Below are 25,356 nucleotides of genomic sequence, written 5' to 3' on the forward strand. Positions count from 1 at the left end.
CTGGGACTCCTGACTCTGACTGATACCTACCTAGTCCTTATATAGCACAGGCTGTTTGATGCCATATAATGCACAGTTGTTAGTTGTACACATTTCAGAGTATGTTTATTTTATATTTTTATATTTTTATTTATTTTTCTGTGGACCTCCTTGGTTTAAAACTGAAAGTGAAAGTTGTTTTATATTTTGTACCTTAATGTATTACAATTAATACAAAAACTCAGAGAGTTACAGAGAGAGTTACAGAGAGTGACTACTAAGCATTTATTTGACTGTTTACTATTATTTAACATACTGCTGTACTCAATTCTGTTTTGGGTTTTGGCTGTGCTGGTGTGTGCTGCTTAAAGAAGGTAAAGAAACTGTAAACAAATAAACAGTATCTTAAGAATCAGCAGTGTTATTATTTTCATTGTGGTAATTGAACATTACAGTATCATTAAAAGTACAAGGCATGACAATGAAACGAAATTGGGGGAAAAAAGGTGGTAAAATAAGTGGTTACTCAACAAAAACAAAAAGTACTCGTATCGGTACTCGGTATCGGCGAGTACCCAAAATTAAGTACTCGTACTCGTACTCGGTCTGAAAAAAATGGTATCGGCCCATCTCTAATTACAGGGTTAGGGCAGCGGGAGCTGATAGAGACGGTCGGACGTGGGGTGGGGTTTAGGGGAGGGGGGCGGGGGGGGGGGGGTTTGGGGGAGTGCGTGCATGACCATGTGTGTTGGCCTATGAGTCCTTAGGGTCCATGAGTGTGTGTGTGTGTGTGTAGGTCTGAGCCCCCTCCGGCTGAACACAGCGTTGTGCGCTGTGGAGATGGCCTCGGTCTATTCAGTCCAAAGTTCAGGCGTCAGATGTCAGGGCGGGGGGGTGGCTGGGGGGAGGGGTGGTGCGCAGTTGCAGACGAAATATCAGGGGAGAATTGCTGCGTCCTTGGCAGGTCGGAGGAGGCCAGATTAGAATGGAAATGTTTTGGTTGCCTGAATTCCTTTCACGTCACACAGACCAGGGTCACACAGACCAAAAAGTCAACAACAGGTGTCAAGTCTCTGGATCCCAACTTAGTTCATTTCTTTTGCAGATCAGTGGAAATTTCCATGATTTAATCCACGATATAATCCATTTTTCACAGTTCAAATTCACTGACCGCCCATCTCAATTTTCATGACGTCACAGCTGTCTTCCCGTACCCCGCGGCGAAAGATCCATCTGGGCAGAGGGTGGGGGTTCCCCGGACCTCGCATTCCTCAAAGTTTAGTTGATTTGTGTTGAGAGACCAGCTTAATAAATCCAGTAAATCCATATTTGTCATTTCGAAAAGACGAATGCAAGTTTGCTCCGGCTAGGGTGGTGTTGCAGGCAGAGGGAAAGGTGCAGGAGAGGAGGGGTGGAGAGAGCGAGCAGAAAAGCGTCCGTCTCCCTCAAGTGCTGAAGCGAACCAGGAGCAATGAAACGCCAGGCAGCCATGCAGTAAGCCTCAACTCTGCATGATTGAACTCTGCGCATGCAGTCCTTGCAGTCGCTCACTCACTGCAGTGTTTAGAGTAGCCTACATGTTAGTCTCGGCTCCCAGACGTTTGGTGAGCTGCGCCACCAAACGTCTGGGAATTTCACTGTCAGAAACTGTCTGTCCGAGCCCGGCGAGAACCGCCGGCAGCAGACACGCCTACATTTATTATTAGAATTTTATTTGGTAGCGGCAATGCCATTTATCATAGTCCTAACACAGAGCATGAAGCTGATATGCTCCAAACAAAATTTATAGCTGTGGTTTATTTTACAATAATTTTTCCTACCCGGAAGTGGTCCGCGAGTCATCAGCAGGCTCTGTAACGTTAGCCTCGGGAGTCGGGTTTATCGCTGGGGGAAAGACCTCTAGCCGCCGGGGCCGGATGAAACACGTCCTATTAACAGGTTATGTTTGTTTCTGAGTGATTAATATGTTTCTCCGCAAATGCGACGATGTTTTGCGAGACACCGGTTCTGCATGAGAACTGCCCCCAGAAAGCAGGCCCGCCCACAACACTCATGATTGGTTCTCCGATGCAAGGCTTCCAACAGCGCCACCTAACGTTATGCAAAGATTTAAATAGTAATATTCTCAGTCTTACAGGAGTGAAACGGATTAAGACTGAGGGCTGAGTCTACCTACATGTAGATATTCGCTGCAGGGCCTTCGCTGCAGCTGCCCCCACCCTCTGGAACGCCCTCCCCAGCCATATCCGTCAAGCAGACACTCTGTCACCATTCAAACACGCCCTCAAAACCCACCTTTTCACCCTTGCTTTCAACCCATGAACTCCTTCCTCTCTCACCTTTTATTTATTTTCTTTATTTTCTTCTCTATTCTTAAAGGAACACTGCGCCCATTTTCAACCAGCTTTGTATCATTAGAACATCAGTAGTATATCAGAAAACTGTAAACGGTTTTGAAGTCTGTCATTTAATCTGACAGTTATTGAGTGTTAAAGTGTGGACCAGTGACATCACTGGTCCACACTAACTCAAATTAATAACTCATTAACTCAAATCAACTCTCAATGACTGTCAAACTATTCATCATTCCTCTAGTTTGACAATTATTGAGAGTTGATTTGAGTTAATGAGTTATTAATTTGAGTTAGTGTGGACCAGTGATGTCACTGGTCCACACTTTAACACTCAATAACTGTCAAATTAAATGACAGACTTCAAAACAGTTTACAGTTTTCTGATATACTACTGATGTTCTAATGATACAAAGCTGGTTGAAAATGGGCAGAGTGTTCCTTTAAGTTATTGTATTGTTTTGTATTGTGAAGCGTCTTTGAGCACTTGAAAAAGTGCTATATAAATCCGATGTATTATTATTATTATATTATTATTATTATTATTTATGATTTATTTTGAGAACTACATCAGATAGGATAGACTACAGCATAATTTCCTTGCTATATGCGCCCCAGTCGTCGGCATTCACCTCTGCTCTGAGAGAGTGCTGAGCCCTGATCGCTCCGCCCACTTCCAGAGCTGTGGCTTTAGGGAGCCTTCGTTTTGTTGTTGGCAAAACTCTGATGGTGAAATAAGTTTGCTTGTCACACAATAAATCACACTCGTTTGACTTAAAGGGCATGTATGTTGTATCCTTCACATTCGCTAACCAGTCTTTGAACTGAAATCTTTGAAGAAGTTGGGATCCCTATCTGAGAGAAATAGCCTGGCTGGTTCGATGTTTATCCGTTCACCTGCGTCGCGTTGAAGCACTTTTTACAGACTGGCTTCGTTTGATGTGTCCAGGGGCTTGCCTTCACTGTTGGCAACGTAAGCAAAATACTTCCACATTTCGCTTCGTGCATCTGCTTTCTCTACAAGCGTTGGGCGGCTTGTCAAGACTCTCAGAACAAGCCGCTGCCATTTTCGCTGTGTCTGTCCCACTTCCTGTTGGGCTGCTGGGGAGGACTGAAGGACTGGCCAGAGAGCGAGCAGAGAGGGGAGGGGGGGAAATCGGCACGCCCACACATGAAGCGGACATACCGCTCTTATCACAAGGTCTGAAGTGGTGAAATGTCCGCGATGACGGGGACGCACTTATACCGGAAAACAACTTTCACACATGAAGGCATTACACCGCTTTCTGGTCATTTCCCGGTATAAAGCGCATGTGTGAAAACTAGGGATGTTCATTTGGAAAATTTTCCAAAATCGATAATTGGTGAAAATTAACGATCAATTATCGATTATCGATCATATTAACTCATTCATGGCCAGTTTAGGACTGCCAATATTTAGCACAGGCCAAAGATTTTCATAATTGTTGGTCATCTTTCAAGACCCACAGTAAATTATCTATTAGCACCAGAGTGATTTGCAATACCTCAAAATGAAGATGTACGTCTCTGGGTTCACCAGGAAAAAAAAGTGAGCTTTTAGCATGTTCTGTACTCTACTTATATCCATTTATATACACCCTGTTTTCACCCAAAAGGTCTCTCTGAGATGACAAAGAGGAGAAAAGGCAATTTCTGTAAAATACACATTCTCAAGCAGAACTCGCTCTCAATTCTTTTATTTTGAACTGTATTGACATCAGACATGTAAATACTATTCGTTATGACACAAATGAAAAAAAAAAATATATATATATATATATATATATATATATATACACATGAAGTGCTTTTTTTTTTTACATTCAACAATACAGCAGTGTGAGTGAGTGTGCAGACAGACACACAGACAGACAGACAGACAGACAGACAGACAGACACACCGACAGACAGACAGACACACACACACACACACACACACACACACACGATCCCCCTTCGTTGCGTGATTTCTAACCCCACATAGGATAAGCAATAACCACGCCCTGTGGCGCCGGGATTGGCCAGGAGCAACACTGGAGGGCACGCAGCCCAGCGATTTCATGAACCAACTGAATAGCTCTTGAGAACGGACAGCGGGCTGCTGTGACTGCCGCTTCTGGCTTGTTAGCTGTTCGTGTGTTTATTTTGTTTTGTTCTGGTCCACCCGTCCTCGTCCATGTCTCCCTGTATCCTCCCTGCTATTTGATCGTTCCCGTTTTCCCCTCGGCTATTCAACACGTCCTCACCGCCCTCTGATCGATCATTTCCTCATTCCTCCGATGATCAAACGCATCTCTGGATTACTTTCTCCCGTTTTCTCCCGGCTGGCACACAGGAAAGCGACCAGCTCCTGCAGCGCGCGAGGGGCGTTTCAATGGCGTTTCTCCTGTCTGCACATAGTGCACAAGGAAGCGTTTATCCGTTTTCTGCTTTTCCTCTTGCTCAATTTCAAAACAACAGCTGCGGTATGTGTTTGTTCACGTGTTGTCTTAGATGCTAGGGACCTGATACTATGTCACAGGCTGAGGAAGTGTTTGAACTACGCCCTGCAGTAATAAAAACAAAAACACGTCAAACACGTCATTGGCGGGGAGGGCTATTTCTGATAACACGTCAAAGACGTCTTTGGCGGTGAATGAGTTAACACGTTCACTGCCATTGGCGAGTTGACTCGTCAAAAAAAATCCAACGGTTGACTGCCATTGACGAGTCAAGTCGTCAAAAAAAAATTAAAAAAAAATTTGACGGTGGGACGTGGATCAACGCCCCCCACGTCTCCTATAAAAATATGGGAGCCACCGAACGTGTACAACCCATTCCACCGACCCACTAAGTGGCGACAGTGCTCTCCAGACTAGAAAAAGCCGAGCCAAAACTGCAGGAAGCGCGAGGAAACCATTCTCATACTGTAAAATGGATTGGCGAAAACGCTTTCGCTTTCGCGCATTATCGCGCTGGGAGCTGGCGGTGGGGGATTGCAAATTTGCATAATAGATTATGCGTGCAACACACTTTGAAACACCGGCAGAAAGCCCACAATCGCACGCAGCTTCATTCCAGCTGAGCTCACAACCGAAACGACTCATGCAGACTCGCCCAGAGCAGCCGCCAGCAGCCAGGCAGCACAGACAGGCAGAGCCTCGCTTGTACCGCTGCAGCCACGGAGAGAGAACACACACGGAGGGAGGAGTTTGAAGGAGAGGGGGGTTTCCTGCTGCTATGGAGGAAATTACTGTTCAAAACTATTGTTTAGATGTCTGACGTCTTACGCCAAAAATAAATGGTTAAAGTGACTGTTCTATCGAATTTCACAAAAAGCCATTTATCTCAGCATAAATTTTCAGACGCTGAAACCATGCTGTATTCTACTGCTAATGCCTACATAACTACGGTACTAACTCTACAAACTAACTCTTTTAGACAGAGAAAGCACACATTCTATTAGTTCTTTTGAGATAATTTGTCTTCACAAAATCTTAGCAGAAAAGAATCCTCGGCTCTTGAAAGATGAGCCAGAATCCTCAAAAAAAAACCTTGGCAGAACCTACCTACAGTATTGAAAAAACGGCTGGCAGTGAATGTGTTAACACGTTCACTGCCATTGACGAGATATCTCGGCTTACAAAATCCAACGGTTGACTGCCAATGACGAGATATCTCGGCTTAAAAAAAAAAAAAAAATTTGACGGTGGGACGTGGATCAACGCCCCCCACGTCTCCTATAAAATTATTGGAGCCACCAAACGTGTACAACCCATTCCACCGACCCACTAAGTGGCGACAGTGGTCTCCAAACTAGAAAAAGCAGAGCCAAAACTGCAGGGGAACGCGCGATGAAACCATTCTCATACTGTAGAATGGATTGGCGAAAACGCTTTCGCTTTCGCGCTGATTGCTGGCGGTGAGGGATTGCAAATTTGCATAATAGATTACGGGTGGAACACACTTTGAAACACGCAGCATAAATAAGACCAGAATCGCAAAAGCTTCATCAAAGCTCTCAACCGAAACCGCAAGAAACGAGCGAGCCCATCCAGACTTGCCCAGCGGCCGCCAGCAGACAGGCACAGCAGCAGCAGCAACAGAAACGAGCTTGTGACACGCCCGCTGCAGCCAAGAAGACACACACGGAGGGAGGAGTTTGAAGGAAAGGGGTGTTTCCTGCTGTTATGGAGGAAATTACTGTTCAAAACTATTGTTTAGATGTCTGACGTCTTACTGATGCCAAAAATGAATGGTTAAAGTGACTGTTCTATTGAATTTCACAAAAAGCTATTTATCTCAGCTTAAATTTTCAGACGCTGAAACCATGCTGTATTCAAGTGCTAATGCCTACATAACTACTAACTCTACAAACTAACTATTTTAGACAGAGAAAGCACACATTCTATTAGTTCTTTTTAGATATTTTGTGTTCACAAAATCTTAGCAGAAAAGAATCCTCAGGTCTTGAAAGATGAGCCAGAATCCTCAAAAACCTCTGGCAGAAGCTACCTACAGTAAAAAAAAAAACGGCTGGCAGTGAATGTGTTAATACTTAGAAAATTTTCAATATTTTCATTTTTTTTTTTTTTTACAAAATGAATGCCTATGGCAGAAAATACGAAAGACAACGTGTTCTCCTCAATGAACTCTTTATTTCAATGTGTCTCCTCTCCAACGCTGCTGTCCCCGGCGCATGCCGGTGTGAATTCCCCATGTTTAAAACAGTTTTGTTGGCACAAAGGCCCGTGGCCAGCCAGAAAACTAGAGACTATATGAAGCTCCACCTCACGTTAGTCGGCTGTGCAATGTGTGGTGCGAGGAGGAACGAATTCCACCCAAACCTAGTCAATTTTTTTTTTTTTCTTTTTTTTTTTTTTTTTTAATAATTAAAAAATCGATCCAAATGCCACAGGATCGATTCCAATCCTTAACGATCAATTATCGATTTTCGATAATTGATGAACATCCCTAGTGAAAACGGCTTACCAGTCATAAGGTGAAGATACAGTAGTTTTGATTTGTTTAACACTTTTTGGAGGCACTGCACAATTCCATTCATGTTATTTCATAGTTGTGATGTCTTTACTATTATTCTAAAATGTGAAAAATTCTAAAAGCTAAAGAAAAATGCGCTTCCAAACTTGACTACGTGACTGGTAGTGTGTTTGTATAAAGTAAGTGAGCTCTATATGTATGTAATGTATCTGTTTGTGTGTGTAGCTTTCCTGTTGGCCACCCAGTTAAACAGCCTCCTGGGTCTCCTGGTTCCTAACTGTGTGTGTGTGTTGAAGAAGACCAACATGACCACACTGGAAGATGGCAGGTATGCATCTCTTTCTTTCTTTCTTTCTTTCTTTCTTTCTTTCTTTCTTTCTTTCTTTCTTTCTTTCTTTCTTTCTTCATCTTCCTTTCTTTTTCTTTCTTTCTTTCTTTCTTTCTTTCTTTCTTTCTTTCTTTCTTTCTTTCTTTCTTCATCTTCCTTTCTTTCTTTCTTTCTTTCTTCATCTTCCTTTCTTTTTCTTTCTTTCTTTCTTTCTTTCTTTCTTTCTTTCTTTCTTTCTTTCTTTCTTTCTTTCTTCATCTTCCTTTCTTTCTTCCTTCCTTTCTTTCTTTCTTTCTTTCTTCATCTTCCTTTCTTTTTCTTTCTTTCTTTCTTTCTTTCTTCATCTTCCTTTCTTTCTTTCTTTCTTTCTTCATCTTCCTTTCTTTTTCTTTCTTTCTTTCTTTCTTCATCTTCCTTTCTTTCTTCATCTTTCTTTCTTCCTTCCTTTCTTTCTTTCTTCATCTTCCTTTCTTTCTTTCTTTCTTTCTTTCTTCATCTTTCTTTCTTTCTTTCTTCATCTTTCTTTCTTTCTTTCTTTCTTCATCTTTCTTTCCTTCTTTCTTTCTTTCTTTCTTTCTTCATCTTCCTTTCTTTCTTTCTTCATCTTTCTTTCCTTCTTTCTTCCTTCCTTTCTTTCTTTCTTCATCTTTCTTTCTTTCTTTCTTTCTTCATCTTTCTTTCTTTCTTTCTTTCTTCCTTCCTTTCTTTCTTTTTTTCTTCATCTTCCTTTCTTTCTTTCTTTCTTTCTTTCTTCATCTTTCTTTCTTTCTTTCTTCATCTTCCTTTGATGCATGCTATCCTTTTTTGGCCTCCTCTGATGTTCTCCTCCGTGTGTTCCAGGCGTGTGGTGATTGTGTTGGACTTGGAGATAATAAAGTCTGCTGAGGAAATCGGAGGGACGATTGGAACTCCCAGCCCATATAATGCAGGTGGTAAGTTTCTGAACTCCCACCCCATATAATGCAGGTGGTAAGTTTCTGAACTCCCACCCCATATAATGCAGGTGGTAAGTTTCTGAACTCCCACCCCATATAATGCAGGTGGTAAGTTTCTGAACTCCCACCCCATATAATGCAGGTGGTAAGTTTCTGAACTCCCACCCATATAATGCAGGTGGTAAGTTTCTGCTCAAAATGGACACGGGCAAAGCTAGAAACAATAATCCAGTGTGTGCAGGTCCCCTCATGCTGCTTGTTCAACTTGCAGAGAAGACGTGGTCTCCCCAGAAGTCGTCTCCCCAGATGCCTGCTCCAAGCACCTCCGTGCCGTCCTCCCCTCTGCCTGCCACAGCACCTGGACCTTCAGCTTCAGCCATGTTCAACAGAGGTGAGTGTTCTGAGATGAGATGTGTGGATGTGATGTTACAATAGGGATGAGATGGGATGTGTGGATGCCAGAGGTCTCTTCCTAGATTTTTCATCCGCTTTCAATACAATTCAGCCGGCTCTACTCATCTCTAAAATGCTGAAGTTACAGGTTAACCCATACATCATCCACTTCTATCACACCTTCCTTACTGCCAGAACTCAGTGTGTAAATGTGAATGGAACACTCTCCTCTCCCATCAGGACCAGGGTTGGTGCACCGCAGGGTTGCATCAGCTCGCCAGTACTGTTCACTCTCTACACGTCCGATTGTACCACCAGTGAGGCAAATCAGTTTTTCCTAAAATATTCAGATGACTCTACTCTGATATCCCTGCTGACGGAAAGTGACGACCGAAGCCAGTACCAGTAAGTGTAGACCAGCTTGTGGAATGGTGCGACAAAAATGCTCTTGTAATCAACACCAGGAAGACAGAGGAGATCATTTTTGGCATTCCCCCTGACTGTCAGCTACCCCCAGTCATCATTCATAATGAGAGTATCAAACAGGTCCCCTCTTATAAATATTTAGGAGTGATGATAGATGCTGCCCTGTCATGGATCCCTCACATAGAATTTATCTGTAAGAAGATTCAGAAGCGAATTTACTCGCTCCGTAGACTTAGATCCTTTGGTGCTAGTAGTCAGATTCTGTCACTTTTCTTTACCTCTGTTACTCAGAGCGTCATGTTGTACTGTAGTACGGCTTGGTTCAACAGCCTATCGGTTTCCCTGAAAACCAAGTTTTTTAGCCAGTTAAAAATCTGTGCTAAGATTATTGGCCAGCCTGTAGAGTCTGTGTTTCACTCTTTTAAAGAAGCTCAAATCAAAAGCATGCTTAGACTAGCTACCAGTATATCCTCGGACCCCTTGCATGTTCTGAATGGAGAATACCAACTGTTGCCCTCCAGGAGACGCTTTAGAGTCCCAAAATTTAGACGCAATAGACTGAAGAATTCTTTTGTACACCAGTCTATTGGTCTGCTCAATCAGAACAGGTTAACTTCTTGAACTGCTTGCCTTCTGTAATTCTGTGGATTAGTTCTGGATGTCTTGTCTTTGTCTGTTGTGTCTTTCGTGTGTAACTTTCATGTCTTCATGTTTTTCATGTGTAACTCTTGAACGGAGAATGCCATTGGATGCAAAACAAATTTCAGCCTGCTGACAATAAAGTTGTATCGTATCGTATCGTATGTGATGTTACAAAGGGATGGGATGGGATGATACGTGTGTGTCTCACAGCGCGATTCGATATGCGATATGGGGTACACAAGTACCCTACTCTTCCTCTGCCACCCTGCAGTTTGAAATGTGCCCCCCCTACCTAGAGAGCTGCGCAGGCCTGACATTTCAGACCCAGCCCGTCCCGGCCCGTGACATTCAGGCGCGAAGGCCAGACCGGCCCCCGAGGGGCAACACAGAACACAGACAGACGGATGGACGGACAGACACACACGCACGCACAGTAGAGAGCTGCGCGGGCCTGAAATCTCGGCCCGAGCCCTCCCCGGCCCGTGACATGCAGGCCCGTGGCCGATCCGGCACATCTCTCTCTCTCCCTCTCTGTGCATGCTGCCGTGCTGCTGAACTCGTTGGTCCAAAACGTTGATAGACTGTGTTGTCTATAAAGACAACCACCGCAGCTTTCTCTCTGTCTCTCTCTCCCCCTCTCACACACGCTACCGTGGCCTATCAAAATCCAGACATATTGTCTCGAGAAAGAGCACGTTAGATTGTTTAATTGCCAACAGCAACAATGCCCACAAACTGAAACATTATGTCACTCAAGCATATTGAAATTAAAACAGCAGACTTACTGTTTATAGCTGCATTGAATAACGTCACATTAGTGTCCTCACAATGTATGGTAGATGGGTTCGTTTTCAACAGGTTGAAATGAGCTTTCCCTACTGCAGTGGGGTCTGTTTAACTCTCCCCTCGCAAACTTTGTTTTATGTCCATCGATCTTATTTCTCTCTCACGACACGGACACACGCGGCTTGTTTTGTTGTTGTGTTTTATGCTGACAGTGACAGCACGCTGACTGAAACATGTCATGAGGTGGATTGTGGACTGGAGTGGCAGACTAACGTCACGGTGAGGGTGTGTGTGTGGGGACGGTGTGTGTGTGTGTGTGTGTGGGGACGGTGTGTGCATGTCTGTGCGCTCCTCCTCCTCTTTGTCTCACTCTGCTGTGTAAAATTTAGCGAGTAATACAACTTTATTTTACTTTATTATTGAAACGGACCTGAACCCGGCCCGGCCCCAGCCCGTATTGGCCAGGCCCGAGGGGCCCGCGAGGGTGCCCTCGAGTTTGCAGCTCTCTAACGCACAGACATGTTGTGAAACTCACCCCAACAAAATCATCTCACGGGAAACACTAACGTTATTGTCGGGTGGCAATGAGGTATTCCTTGTGAATTCTGCGCGTCCTCCATGTCAGGAAAGTGGCCCGGTAGTACTCGCAAATAAAGTTTAAAAAAGTTCATCCGCACAGACGCCTTTCAGCTCAATGTTGTCCTGGGTTAATCAGGGAGGGGGAAACTCATGGCTAGTCTGATGTAAACAAAAGCCGAATAGCCAATCGAAACTCTGTATGCAAATACAAGAGTGAGCCTTTGTTCTCCTTGTTTCCAGGTACTAAAACAACTTGTTTTATTTAACAAGATTCACGTATTTAATGACCCCAAAACGTCTTCATTTGATATGGAATGGATAGTTCAAATAAGCTATGGTGTACTAATGTACAAATTTTTTCAAGAAATAGACTTTAGATCCCCCTAGTGGAAAACTGAAACACCCGAGTTGCGGTCCCTACCAACAGGAAATGTCACATTCAAGTTTCAAGTTTATTAACTCATTGAGTGCCACGGACGTCGATCGACGTCAAAGTAAATAGTGATGTAGAGTGCCACGGACGTTGATCGACGTCAAATGCGTTTTTTGGCGGTGGGACGTGGATCAAAGCCTCCTGGATCTCCTGTACAAATATTGTAGCTTTTGGAGGTGTATAACCTATTTTACAGACCCATTAGGTGGCGACAGTGCTCTCCAGATTAGAGGAAGGTCCGGAAAACTGCAGGAAAAACCCCCGTGATCAAAGAGAAACCGCTCATGCTGCAGCCAGAGCCATACAGATGGCTCTGACTGCAGCTTGGCTGCAGCTGATGTTGGCTGCCAACAGCAGTCAATCCGCGCACACAACTGAGCTCCTCTGCCTCTGTCTGTCTGTCTGCATAGTTTCTTCACACGATTAGCTGCCAGAAAGGCAGCACCCGACGCCGAAGGGCCAAACCTTTCCATGCAGTCCGGTTTGCCATTTCCTTGTCGCGCTGGGAGCCGGCGCAAAAAAACGGAGGCTCCGAAGATAGACTGGGTGCGTGTGGGGAGGAGTTTGCAGCTGAGGGGGGGAGAGGGGGGTGGGGCACGCATGCACCACACAACTACACCATGTCACTACATCAGAAAATATTATCTTCAGACTCAGAATGTGCTTGAAATGCTGCATTTCACAAAAGGCGGAATAACTCAGCTTCTAATTTGAAAAGTGTCTTTTTGCTCAAAACAGCCTATGTTCTCCGGCTCATAACTAAAGAACGGAAAATGGGATCAATAAACTTTTTTTTGTAGATGATAGAAGAGAGTCTCATCGTTCTTTGTGCGTGTTCGGTGTTTACATAGTAATATCACACAATATTATGTGGGCCTCGAGAAATCACTGAAAACGCTCTGAAACTCTGGCACTGGGAGCGTCCGTTCTCCAAAAGTGGCTGGCACTCAATGAGTTAAAGAAAAAAAACAAAACATTGTTGCATCACACCAGAATAGATACAGTATAACACTAACATGTGTACAGTACAGGGAGGAGATAACTAAAAGGATGGACAATGTGAGCACAGCCTGTAAGCTCTTGGTAAGAAGGACTGCTGCTGTCTTTTTGTGTGACTTATTGGCCCTGTGAACAATCTAGTAGTTCTCAGGCCATATTGGTGCTGTGGAGTTTTGAGGGCTCCAAGTAGGGGGTTGGACCCTTCCTCCTCCAGCAGCCGCTTGCATTCTCTGGAGGTGGCTTCATCTCTCCGCTCCGCCAGGCTGGGGAACGTTCCACTTGGTAGGCCCATAATACGGCAGCACCTCCGCTGCACACATTCCAGGTCCTGAGTTAGGTTTTTGTTCAGCCCTCCCCAGACTGGAGAAGCATACTCCAAGACAGGTCTGATGAAGCTCACATAAATTTGGGACAGGACGTCAGGTGGGAGCCCTGCTCGCTTGGCGACACTCAAGTAGTGTATTCGGGGTTGGGCTTTTTTGATGATGTAGTTAACGTGGGACTCCCATGACAGGTCGGAGGAGAGCTGCACCCCGAGGAGTTTAAAGGTGTGCACTCGCTCCACAGCGTGGCCATCAACAACAACAGGAGGTGGGATTGGTTGATTTTGAGGCTTCCTGAGGCTAATGACCATGTCCTTCGTTTTCAGGGCATTGGCTTTCAGGCAGAAGGTCTGGCCCCATGCAACCACTCCATCCACAGCTGCCTGCATCTGACCAGGAAGAGACCCCATGAGATTTTCAGTGAGGGTTAAGTCATCAGCGTATTTTACAGGGTCAATGCTGCATGGTATCATACTGTCTAGAGAGTTCATACACAGGACGAATAGTAGAGGGGAAAAGACCCCACCTTGTGGCACGCCCGCTTTCACAAATTGAGGTTTTGAGTGGAAGTTACCCCACGCCTGTTGCCTGCCATCTAGGTAGCTGGAGACTGAGAGCCAGATGTGCTGTGAGATGCCAAGACCTTTGAGTGATTGTAAGAGCTGGCAATGGTCGACAGTGTTGGGCAAGTTACTCTGGAAAAGTAATTACCGTAAATTTCGGACTATAAGCCGTGGCTTTTTCCCCGTTTTTTGGCCCTGCGGCTTATATAACGGTGCGGCTTATCTATGGATTTTATCAGCTAACGGCCGCTCGGGGACCTCCAAAATCTATGGATGTTGGTATGAGGCAGAACGAGAGCAAGACAGACATTACGAGAGCGAGACCCTGATTGGATGATGTTGCAAAAAATGTGCCTCGCGACCTGATTGGAGCACTGTGCCACTACGCTCTCTCAGCCACTACAGTAAAACACCCTCCCTCCTCCCTCGCTCCGGGGGGAAAATGGCAGCGATTGAGCCTGAAAGACAGTCTGAATGAAATTGAATGTAACATTCCCAATTCTATGTATTACATTCTAAAAAACTAACGGCAACATTTTGGAAGGCTAAGCCACACAACTAGCTCGTTGTAATCTAACATCATGCTTCAAAAGATGGAGAACTGGCTGTGTTACGATGATGGCGGCGAGAAGAAGAAGGAAAGAAGGAAATCGAGCAGCAGCACGTAACCTTGGCATCAGGGTGTTGACACAGAGAGCAGACGGCCGAGGTGTGTCCACCGTTCAGATCCGACTGAAGGCCAAAACAGTCGCCACCGAAATGAAAATTGAACATTTTAGAGGTGGACCATCCTGGTGTTTCAGATTTATGAGACGAAAGGGACTGTCCGTCAGGGCGCGGACGACTGTGTGTCAGCAACTCCCTCCCGACTACCAGGAGAAAATTACAAACTTCGGCGAATTCACACAAAGAAAGATCAAGGAATATTCCATCGGACCGGAGCAGATCATAAATATGGATGAAGTGCCTTTGACGTTCGACCTGCCTCTCACTAGGACTGTTAACAAGAAAGGTGAATCGTCCATCACGTTGAGAACCACAGGTCACGAGAGAACGAATTTCACTTGTGTTCTTGGCTGCACAGCATCTGGAGTAAAGCTCCCGCCGATGGTGATTTTTAAGCGTCTCACAATGCCAAAAGAAAAGATCCCCACTCCCCAGCGGGATATGCTTGTCTTGTTGAAATGTTAATAAATGGGAGCTTCCCCAAACAGCCATCTCTTTCCCGACAATCCCCTCTGTGCACGAACCCTTACATATGGTAATTAAACATCAAAACACCCGCGGCTTATAGTCCGGTGCGGCTTATATATGTAACAAACAGGCAATTTTGCTGCTGCGGCTTATACTCAGGTGCGCCTTATAGTGCGGAAATTACGGTAGTTACTGATTACTGATTACTCCTTAAAAAAGTAATAAAAGTTACTTTACTGATTACTTTTTCAAAAAGTAACTAGGTACGTTACTAGTTACTTTACTAGTTACTTTTATTTTTATTTTTACCCCAAATACCGTCTAGCATGTCACTCTATTAATTATTTTCGCTTTGGTATTATATAGGCTATGTTAAACGAAAAGCCAAAGGCATTTTACTTTGAAATTCGGTTAGAAAGAACAGGAAGTGGTGTATTAAGACTGGCTAGCTTCACACGAAATGAAAGTCAGACAGTCACACAGATAACGTGAGTGAAAGATGCTGTTACTGTCGGAAACTCGGAGTGGTAATACAACAGCCTCAATGCAAACGTTTCAAGCTTCGTTGCTGAAAGAAAAGTGATGATCTGTCAACATTCCCTGGGCCGGCCCGTCTGACTACGGTGAGAAAGGCTTTGACGAGAAGGTTAGGAAGTAACAAAGTGTACAACACTGACTTACCCAAAGTGTATCTGTTAATCCAGTGAACACACCCAAGTCTACCTCACCCAGCGTCGCCTTCAATTTAGCCTCCATCCCCGCATATTCTCTCTCGAGGTAGCCAGGTTTCTCTTGCTCGTCTCCTTCTTCTGACTCGGTTTGTTTTGAAAGCCAGCGTGCACGCTCTGACGCTGCATCGCGCACACACACTATGACTATATGTGTGCGCCTGAGTCCGTGAGGATAAAATGTTTTCTTTTACATAGAAAACACTGCATTCTGGCAGGCAATGATGTAACACAGTAACGCATGCGTTACTTGGATTAGTAACTGTAATTAATTACTGTTTTGGAAATTGTAACGCCTTATATTACTTAGTTACTAAAAAAGTAACTAATTACAGTAACGCGTTACTGCCCAACACTGATGGTCGATGGTGTCAAATGCCCGAGTGAAATCTATAAACGAGGCATGTACGTCTAATTTAGGTTGGGCATCAACAGCGTCGTGCCATCCTTGGATGATGTGCAGCAGAGCTGAGACAGTAGATCTGTTTTTCATGAAGCCATGCTGTGAGATCTGTATTTTGCCCTCGGTTTGTGAATGTGTGAACCCGGCCCGGCTCGCAGCTATTCATAAAACAAAAAGCCCGGCCCCAGCCCGTATTTGCCAAGCCGAGGCCCCGCGAGGGTACCCCTCGGGCTTGCAGCTCTCTACCCCTACCGCCCCCTTTTAGCCAATTGGCATGCACACATACACCAGGGCCCGAAATTAACTTTTTGACTCACTGGCCAAGTGGCGGGTAGATGGAAAAAATTCACCCACCAGGCATATTTTTTTACTGGTCAAAATAATACCTCGCATTTTTGTCACATAATACATACAGTATATCTAGGGCTGTCCTGAATACCATATTTAGAGCGTTGACGCTTCAAGGAGATAAAATCGATCATAATCAAAGCTTCTCCGGTCTGGGGAGGGTGTTACAGACAGGAAGGAGGGTGTTACAGACAGGAGGGTGTTACAGACAGGAGGGTGTTATAGACAGGAGGGTGTTACAGACAGGAAGGAGGGTGTTACAGACAGGAAGGAGGGTGTTACAGACAGGAGGGAGGGTGTTACAGACAGGATGGTGTTACAGACAGGAAAGAGGGTGTTACAGACAGGAGGGTGTTACAGACAGGAAGGAGGGTGTTACAGACAGGAGGGAGGGTGTTACAGACAGGAAGGAGGGTCTTACAGACAGGAGGGAGGGTGTTACAGACAGGAGGGAGGGTGTTACAGACAGGAGGGTGTTACAGACAGGAGGGTGTTACAGACAGGAAGGAGGGTGTTACAGACAGGAAGGAGGGTGTTACAGACAGGAGGGTGTTACAGACAGGAAGGAGGGTGTTACAGACAGGAGGGTGTTACAGACAGGAAGGAGGGTGTTACAGACAGGAGGGTGTTACAGACAGGAGGGTGTTACAGACAGGAAGGAGGGTGTTACAGACAGGAAGGAGGGTGTTACAGACAGGAGGGTGTTACAGACAGACAGGAGGGTGTTACAGACAGGAAGGAGGGTGTTACAGACAGGAAGGAGGGTGTTACAGACAGGAGGGTGTTACAGACAGGAGGGTGTTACAGACAGGAAGGAGGGTGTTACAGACAGGAGGGTGTTACAGACAGGAAGGAGGGTGTTACAGACAGGAAGGAGGGTGTTACAGACAGGAAGGAGGGTGTTACAGACAGGAAGGAGGGTGTTACAGACAGGAGGGTGTTACAGACAGGAGGGTGTTACAGACAGGAGGGAGGGTGTTACAGACAGGAGGGTGTTACAGACAGGAAGGAGGGTGTTACAGACAGGAAGGAGGGAAGGAGGGTGTTACAGACAGGAGGGTGTTACAGACAGGAAGGAGGGTGTTACAGACAGGAGGGTGTTACAGACAGGAAGGAGGGTGTTACAGACAGGAAGGAGGGTGTTACAGACAGGAGGGTGTTACAGACAGGAAGAAACAAACATGTAACGCTAGTTGTAGGCTACTCACTTTGAGGACTCTCAGCACCGTCCGCTCCATGGCTCATAGTAAACTTCCTTGCAGGCTTATAAACTCGTGACAAAAAGCTCCTCATCTGTCCTCCTGATGGCCCATTTTCATCCAACTTTTCTCAGTCCAACGTGAGGATATTATTTGCCACGAAATGTGAATTATAGGTGGGCTCAGCACAGCAGCATAACGTGAGCGGACTTAATTGCCTGCATGCTCACTGAGCTTGTCAATGAGAGCTGTGTATCTCATGACTGCTGCTACTTCACGTTATAAACAAAGTCAACGACTTGAATTCACTTGAACCCTTGGAAAGTGACTCACACTGGGTTGAAAGTTAGGAAATACATGTACGAAGTTTCATGTTTATAAGACAGCCTCTTTCAGTTCCGCAACTCACGTCTGTGTGCTCTGCCTGCTGCTGGGTGCGTTTGTTTGTGCTCACGGCGTGCGCCGGTGTGAGTTGATCCCCGCGTTAAACACTGTTAGCCTGAAGGACTGTAGAGGTGGGCTTGAAGGGCCCAGACTCTGGTTTGAATTCACTACTGGGCTTGAAGGGCCCAGACCGACCCTGGTTACTTTCAGTGTTTAGGCATGATCCTGGATCAGTTCTTAGAGCTGGGCCCTGGTTACTTTCAGGGTTTAGGCATGATCCTGGATCAGTTCTTAGAGCTGGGCCCTGGTTACTTTCAGGGTTTAGGCATGATCCTGGCTCAGTTCTTAGAGCTGGGCCCTGGTTACTTTCAGGGTTTAGGCATGATCCTGGATCAGTTCTTAGAGCTGGGCCCTGGTTACTTTCAGGGTTTAGGCATGATCCTGGATCAGTTCTTAGAGCTGGGCCCTGGTTACTTTCAGGGTTTAGGCATGATCCTGGTTCCTTTCAGGGTTTAGGCATGATCCTGGTTACTTTCAGGGTTTAGGCATGATGCTGGCTCAGTTCTTAGAGCTGGCATTGTCACAGGTGCACTGGCAAGAGTGCGATGGAGGCCCCTTCTACCCATAACCCGCTGGCCAACTGGGTGTGTTGACCAGCACCTCCTATATACCGGAACCACAACACCCCCTCTGGTCCGGAGCGTGTACTACTTATAGCGCCTGCTCGCACACTGCTGATGATGTCACACATCCCATTGTGATGTCATCGGAGATGGTGAAATCCTCATTGGGATGGCATCGGTGATGATGTCATACTCGACTATGACATCATCGGCAAGGGCATCACGTCTGTCATGATGTCACAGGCAGCATTATGAGGTCATCGGCGCCTGCTCGCACACTGCTGATGATGTCACACATCCCATTGTGATGTCATCGGAGTTGGTGAAATCCTCATTGGGATGGCATCGGTGATGATGTCATACTCGACTATGACATCATCGGCAAGGACATCACGTCTGTCATGATGTCACAGGCAGCAGTGTGAGGTCATCGACACAGTGATGATGTCATCGCCAAAGCGTCACCCAGAAGCGGCCAGGGGCCTAGCCGGATCCAGAGGCCCAGAATCTGCACCGGGTGGCCAGCTGGTGTTGATGCAAAGCCTTGAAAACACCTAGAGAGGCGGTCTCACTCATGTTAGCCGGCTGTGCCCCCAAAACATAGTTTTAATTTTACATGATGACTATTTTGGGACCCGCCACATGGCAGGTAGACCCCTGAGCGTCACAACGCCAAACGTAAAATCTAGTCGCCATTGGCACTTGGCGGGTGTTAATTTGGGGCCCTGCGTACACACATACAGTAACATGTCTGGGATTGAACATGACAGATGCAGTAGAGAGAGCGTGAGGTGCAGCCTGAGTGAAACGGCCCACGCTGTTTTTTCTAGCTGCCACGCTGCAGTGATTTAGCTCATCTCTCTCAAAACACTTCTTACTGAGTGCTGTAATGAAATCGTACATACTCACAAATATATACAATCACAAAACTTGTGCTTTCCCCTATTGAAGTGAGCAGGGTGAGGTTAAAGCAGATTGAATATGACACGGACACTGCTCCCACAGCTATCAGATCCAGTCAGTTCAAACATTCTTTGGGACTATATTTTTCAAGCCAACAGCACTCATAGAATACCAATAGGTACTATATTATCCCAAGCCACGGCGAGTAAAAGCAGTGATGTCTAAATTAATGCGTTCCAAACGCAACAGATGTTGTAGAATCTGAATAATTTTATTTGGCCAAAGTATGTTTTACACATGCAAGGAAATTGACTTGTGTGTAGTTGGTTCACAAGTTACATGAGCTACATAGACAACACAATATCAATACAAATACATTTACAACATATACAAGATATGAAGAGAGTATTAACAGCCAAGTGTGGCAAAGTACAAAGTTAGGCAAGACAAAGTGACAGGTACCAGTACAAAGTTGACAAAATTGCAGTTAGCAAAAGGTGGCAATAGTAATGGCAAAAGTAATAGAGTAACATAGGGTTGATGTGTTTTTGTAGGCTAACTCAGCGAGTCATGCTAGTTCAGGTTCCTTTGTCTATAAAGTCAATGGGATTTTAATACGAGGATTTCGGTTAAATGCATTAAAGCATCTTGACGAATGAGGACCACTTTTATGACTTTTGAAGCGTTTTTGGAAAATTGGAAAAAAATGTATTTACACTGCAAAAATCATAAACTTTTCTTTTCTTTAAAATGGAGAGTTGTTGGTTGACCTAAATGTTGTAAATGTCTATGTTATTGTGTTGTTTTGAATTCAACATCGTTTTGGACCATTTGACATTTCAGCTTCTTGAATGGATAAGAAATCATTTTGGTTTTCCATTTTAAACCATGACAAACCCCTCTGTTATGATTGTTTTCATCAATCCATATGAAGAAGAAGAAGGAAAGAAAGGAAAGATCAGATTAAACATTCAATTGTGGCCATATTGCCAATAGCCTGTAATAGTAGAATGCTAACTTCAGAATACTAGGGAAATATGCTAGGCATTTCAATTATGTGTAGAGCATTGGCCCAATTATTTTAGAGAGAACTTGTTGACGATTCATCTTGTAAACCACCTTGCAAATCTCTCTACTGACAAAACTTCATCTCATCAACAGAGGGAGCCATATACCCTTTCAGAGGGAGGATACTATGCAATCCTTTGCAGTCTTCTCACTGGCTCTCCTCCCTAACACCATTTAGCTGTTGCCATAGATTTGGACCAAGACAGTCTTTTGGTTTTTTTCAGTTTTCTCTCCCATTCACCATGCCACACATTAACCAGACAAATGGGCCAAATTGGAATAAATGCATATTTGTATCCTTTATTTTCTTAGTTGTTACTATTTGAAGTAGATGTATATAATGATCAGTGAAAATGTCACAACAGCAAATGCTAAATGAATGACATTCAACAGACTGCCCCGTTTCTTCATTTGTCGGGCTTTCTTTTCTTTTCTTTTGCTTTTCATATCACGTTCACTGATGTCATATTTACGGCCCAGCTATCAGGGAAGGAAAAAATATTTTTTGCCCATTGGCCACAGAAGTTGGTAACTCAGCAGCCCCTTCCACTGTTTCACCACCCACCCTGAGTTTTAATAACAGAGTAGGACCTCCAAATGATGATTTTATTTCCTGCCAAAGTGCCTGGTGCCATGTCTCACGCCTCAAGTAGCCTGTGTTTTATTGGCTCTTCTTTTATTAGCGTAGTCATTGTTTCAGTCAGTTGTTTTATACGCTCAGCTGCTTCCCAGTCAGATAGACATCCCACACTCCCAACACCCAACTGTCCTCTGTGGAGGATGCAGTGTAGGCATGTGGGTGGATAATGAGCGTTGGTGTGTGTGTGTGTGTGTGTGTGTGTGTGTGTGTGTGTGTGTGTGTGCGTGTGCGTGTGCGTGTGCGTGTGTGTGTGCGGTAAATGAGGGAGCATGTGTAGGCTGATGGTTCCTCCAAGTTCAAGGCTTCATGAATATTGTGTTGTGAGCTAAATCACCTCATAGCGACGGAGCAAGAAAGAGAGTCACTAATTTGACTCAGCAAAGATGAAGCTCTGCGTGAAGTAGTTCATCATCAGACTCCTTCCTCCTCGTTAGATCCTTTGATCCACGCTCCTCCGGAGATCCCTCCAGATTCCTCGAAACCTGCTGCTCCATTTCATTGTTCTGCTGATGAAATGGGCCTGCTCTCCTCCTCTCCAGAACAATAAACGAGCCTTCTGCACAACACCTCAAAGCGTTTTCTCTCCCACTAAAGGTGGTCACATTCTTTTGAATACTTTCAAATCGATTTGTAAATATGATTTTCAGTGAGTCGATGCATTTGTTTTACATTCCCTCACATTCCCTCAAATCTGAGGGAGGGCCACCGCTCAACCCAGCCAAGTCTCGGCCAAGGTGCTGGAAAAATAACTAGAGTTACAAATATAAAAGGAATTTCCGCACACTTGAATCTGTACAGATTTCACAGATTTTTACATTCCCTCACAAAAGCTAAATGCTACAAATAGGGTGTTTCAGATGTGCAGCGGGTGGCGTACTGACTAAGGGGGGCTGTCGTTTTACTAGAGGAACTGGCTTCAAGCCCATGTGATGTGCGGCAAGGGGGGGGGGTTCTATCTGGGGTCAATGGAGTGTCACAAAGAACAAGAGGACTCTTATTATTATTATTTCAGAGGCGCCACATATGCTGCTGCCACACAATGGGATATAAGCTACATGTTAATCACAAGGCACATTGTAAGCCACACAGTGGTTCCCACACAGTGTGCTGAGGCACACTGGTGTACCATGAGGCAAGTCCAGGTGTGCCTTGGGATTTTGTAACAACCGCATTATTATTGCAAATATAGCCTAATAATAAACAAAATGTTATGAGTGAAATTTTAATTTACTATATCAGTACTGTTTGCAGAGGCAAATTATATACCCCAATCTTTTTTTTTTTTACTCAAAGGGGACTTCCACTCCTTTAGAATGAGTCTCTTTGGTGACGGTCGGTCGTCCCCTGCGTCAGAGACTGCTGCACAGCCGTAGGATATATATATATATATATATATATATATATATATATATATATATATATAATCATAGCACGACATGGCAGCTGTCAATCAATCTTTATTTCAGGATAATTTTCTCTTCCAAATGAAAAAAATAAAAAATGGCGACTAGTGCCTGTCATCTGGCAGAATTTCTAGCCCATAAACTAACTACTAACTTGGCCAATTGTAGGGAACATTATGAAAAAAAAGCAAACGGTAATGTCTAAGAATGCAAAGAAATGTAACTGGCTCTTAAACGTGCATTCCAGCATAACGTGAGTTAATGTTGTTAAGGCCAAATAAAGACCCCGGCCCCTCGGAGATTCCAGGCAGATTCCAGGCACTCTTCGCTCCGCACCACACAAAAGGCAGCTGGCTGCCTGCTGCGGCTTTACTCGCGTAGCTCGCGTCACCAGGCTCTTCCCGAGGAGAGCACCACATGGCCACAACATGCTGAATCCCACTTGATTTGGGGGCGGAACACGCCAGGATTGGCCAAAGCCCAATCCAGTCCCCAGAATTGTCAAATGAAATCATCGACATGCTACTATGACCCGCCTCTCAACCTGTCATCTCAGACAAGTTATGTTTTCAGTCTGAAACGGACTCCGACCCATGCGCCACTTGGGCTCCGAACGGGTTCAGTTCGACTTTAAATTGGATCAGCTGATGTCTGCTGTTAATTGAGCAGAGTTGGACCAGAGATAGACTCCTGTCCCATATAATTGTAGACAAATCAACACCAAGTTCCTCCTGCCAAGCCTCTCTTATCCTCTCAGTGGGGGCTCTGATGCCGCCATCAAATAGACACACAAATCTAGAAATAAGATGCCTGGAGTGGGGGGGGGGGGGGGGGCTTAACAAAACATCAAAAAAGACATGCTCATTTGGGAGAACTTCAAAGTCACGAATCTTGGATCGAACATGATCTCTGACTTGTAGGTATGTAAGCCAATGTGTGTTGGGCAAATCAAATTTTCTCCTCAGAACATCAAAGGATGACCATCTATGTATAGGTCTCTGATGGAAACCAGCCCCTTCTCACTCCAGGCATAGTAGTTTCTGTCTGACCGTGAGGACAAAAAACTGTGATTAAAACAAATTGGCGTATGCACAGAGACAATCAGGTATACTCAAAAGGCTTCTAACCTGGCCTAGGAGTTTTTCACAACAAAACTTAAATTTGCTAAAGCCCCAGCCCTTTCTAGCTTAGAAAATAACATGGCTGACAAGGAAGACTTTGCAATAGAGCTGGCCTCCATTTTTAGCTACAGGGGGGCCCCAAGAGTTAGATTGACAGAAGTCGCTTGCCGCCAAAACATTAGAGCCCTAACATTAAATATTGTATTAACCTCGTAGGGCTGGATGACATTGACAAAATCAAATATCACAATATTTTAGACCAAATACTTTGATATTGTTAATATGATGCTATTTTGGGGATGATTTGTGTAAAGATATTTACACACAAGAAAATGTTGAAAATTAGTATTGATCGTTAGTAATAATCAGTAATGTGTAATCTGTAATATGTGTGGATATGATTATGTGCAAGCCAATCATTGTTCATTTTACTCATTTTCATTTTACTACAGGCTACCAACTTCAGGAAATATTAACACTTTACTGTAAGGCAGCCTTTAAGACCAGTAGAAGTAACATTTCAGTTATTTCACAATATTATATCACCAAAATCCCAGACAAAATTTGCTTTCTCTTCATTAGGTGTGTAGTCAAAGGTTATGACACAGCAGTCACTCTGAAGGATCTATATTCACATTTAAATATTCATGGCCAGCTATCAGTGAAAGACACTACTTTCAGAATTCTTTGAGAAGACATTTAAATTCCAAAAAGACATCTGCATGTGCTGAAGGGCAGTTAGAAACGATTCATTATTCATCACTCTTTGTCCTCCTACTACTCTTCTGCTGCTTCTGGCTCTCTCCCCATCAGGGGCGGTTTTAGACCCTTTTTGAAGCCCACCCTGAGATAGTCTCAGCCCACCCTGGAAGATTTTTTTTTTTTTTTTTTTTACAAAAATAAGAATAGCTGGCCCTCCTCTATTCATCTCTCATTCATGCTTTAAAGCCATAAAAATTATAATAATAATAATGGTATTGGTGATTGGTGCATGCAACATACAACCTTTATTTTGAAAATATGGTTAGGTCTAGAGGAAGTTACTCATCTACACTCCTGGAAAATTGATCACCCAGGAAATAAGGAAGTGTTCTATTTCTCCACCAGCAAGCCAAGGTAGATTAAGTCTCTTTTCTATAGTGAGTACGGTGTTAAACACCATGATCATTGAGTTGGTTGAAAAACAAAGTCTTTATTTTAAGTTATATTTTATAAATGAACTTCTTCATTAGTCAACCAGAGTTTACTATGAAGTGAATAGGGGCAACATCATGCATCTAATGTACTGGGTCCAAACACACCTTGCTAGCAGAGCTCGCAAAGGTAGTCAGCACACTCACCAATAAGAATAACTATTCAGGTGCACGGCACAAAAGTTAACAGTTAAAACAACAAAGAACGCCAGCACGTGTACTCCCCTATTGCTAGCCTGAGTTACCTGTGAAGGAAAATAGGGATCTGTGAAGGAAACAGTGCTATATTTGACGGTTTTCTCTGATATCTACCTCTAATACCTACCTGTAATACTCACCTGTCTACTGATTTATACCTACCTGTTATACTTACAGGTGTATTTGTTTTTATTTCAGTTTGACATTTTCTTC

At 44.4% G+C, this 25,356-nt stretch overlaps 1 protein-coding gene across 2 annotated transcripts in view; it reads left to right on the forward strand.

Moving 5' to 3' along the window:
- LOC310778117 (replication protein A 70 kDa DNA-binding subunit-like) overlaps positions 1-25,356 on the forward strand; it is a 167,660-nt gene that overhangs the window by 31,722 nt on the left and 110,582 nt on the right. For both annotated transcript variants that reach the window (XM_083638457.1, XM_083638458.1), the window contains exons 4-6: positions 7,557-7,659; positions 8,500-8,591; positions 8,866-8,985. In XM_083638457.1, coding sequence (XP_083494583.1) covers positions 7,557-7,659; positions 8,500-8,591; positions 8,866-8,985 — 315 coding nt within the window. The remainder of the gene's footprint in view (positions 1-7,556; positions 7,660-8,499; positions 8,592-8,865; positions 8,986-25,356) is intronic.

This window comes from Poromitra crassiceps (assembly GCF_964638095.1).
Source record: "Poromitra crassiceps genome assembly, chromosome: 1".
Lineage (NCBI taxonomy): Eukaryota > Metazoa > Chordata > Actinopteri > Beryciformes > Melamphaidae > Poromitra > Poromitra crassiceps.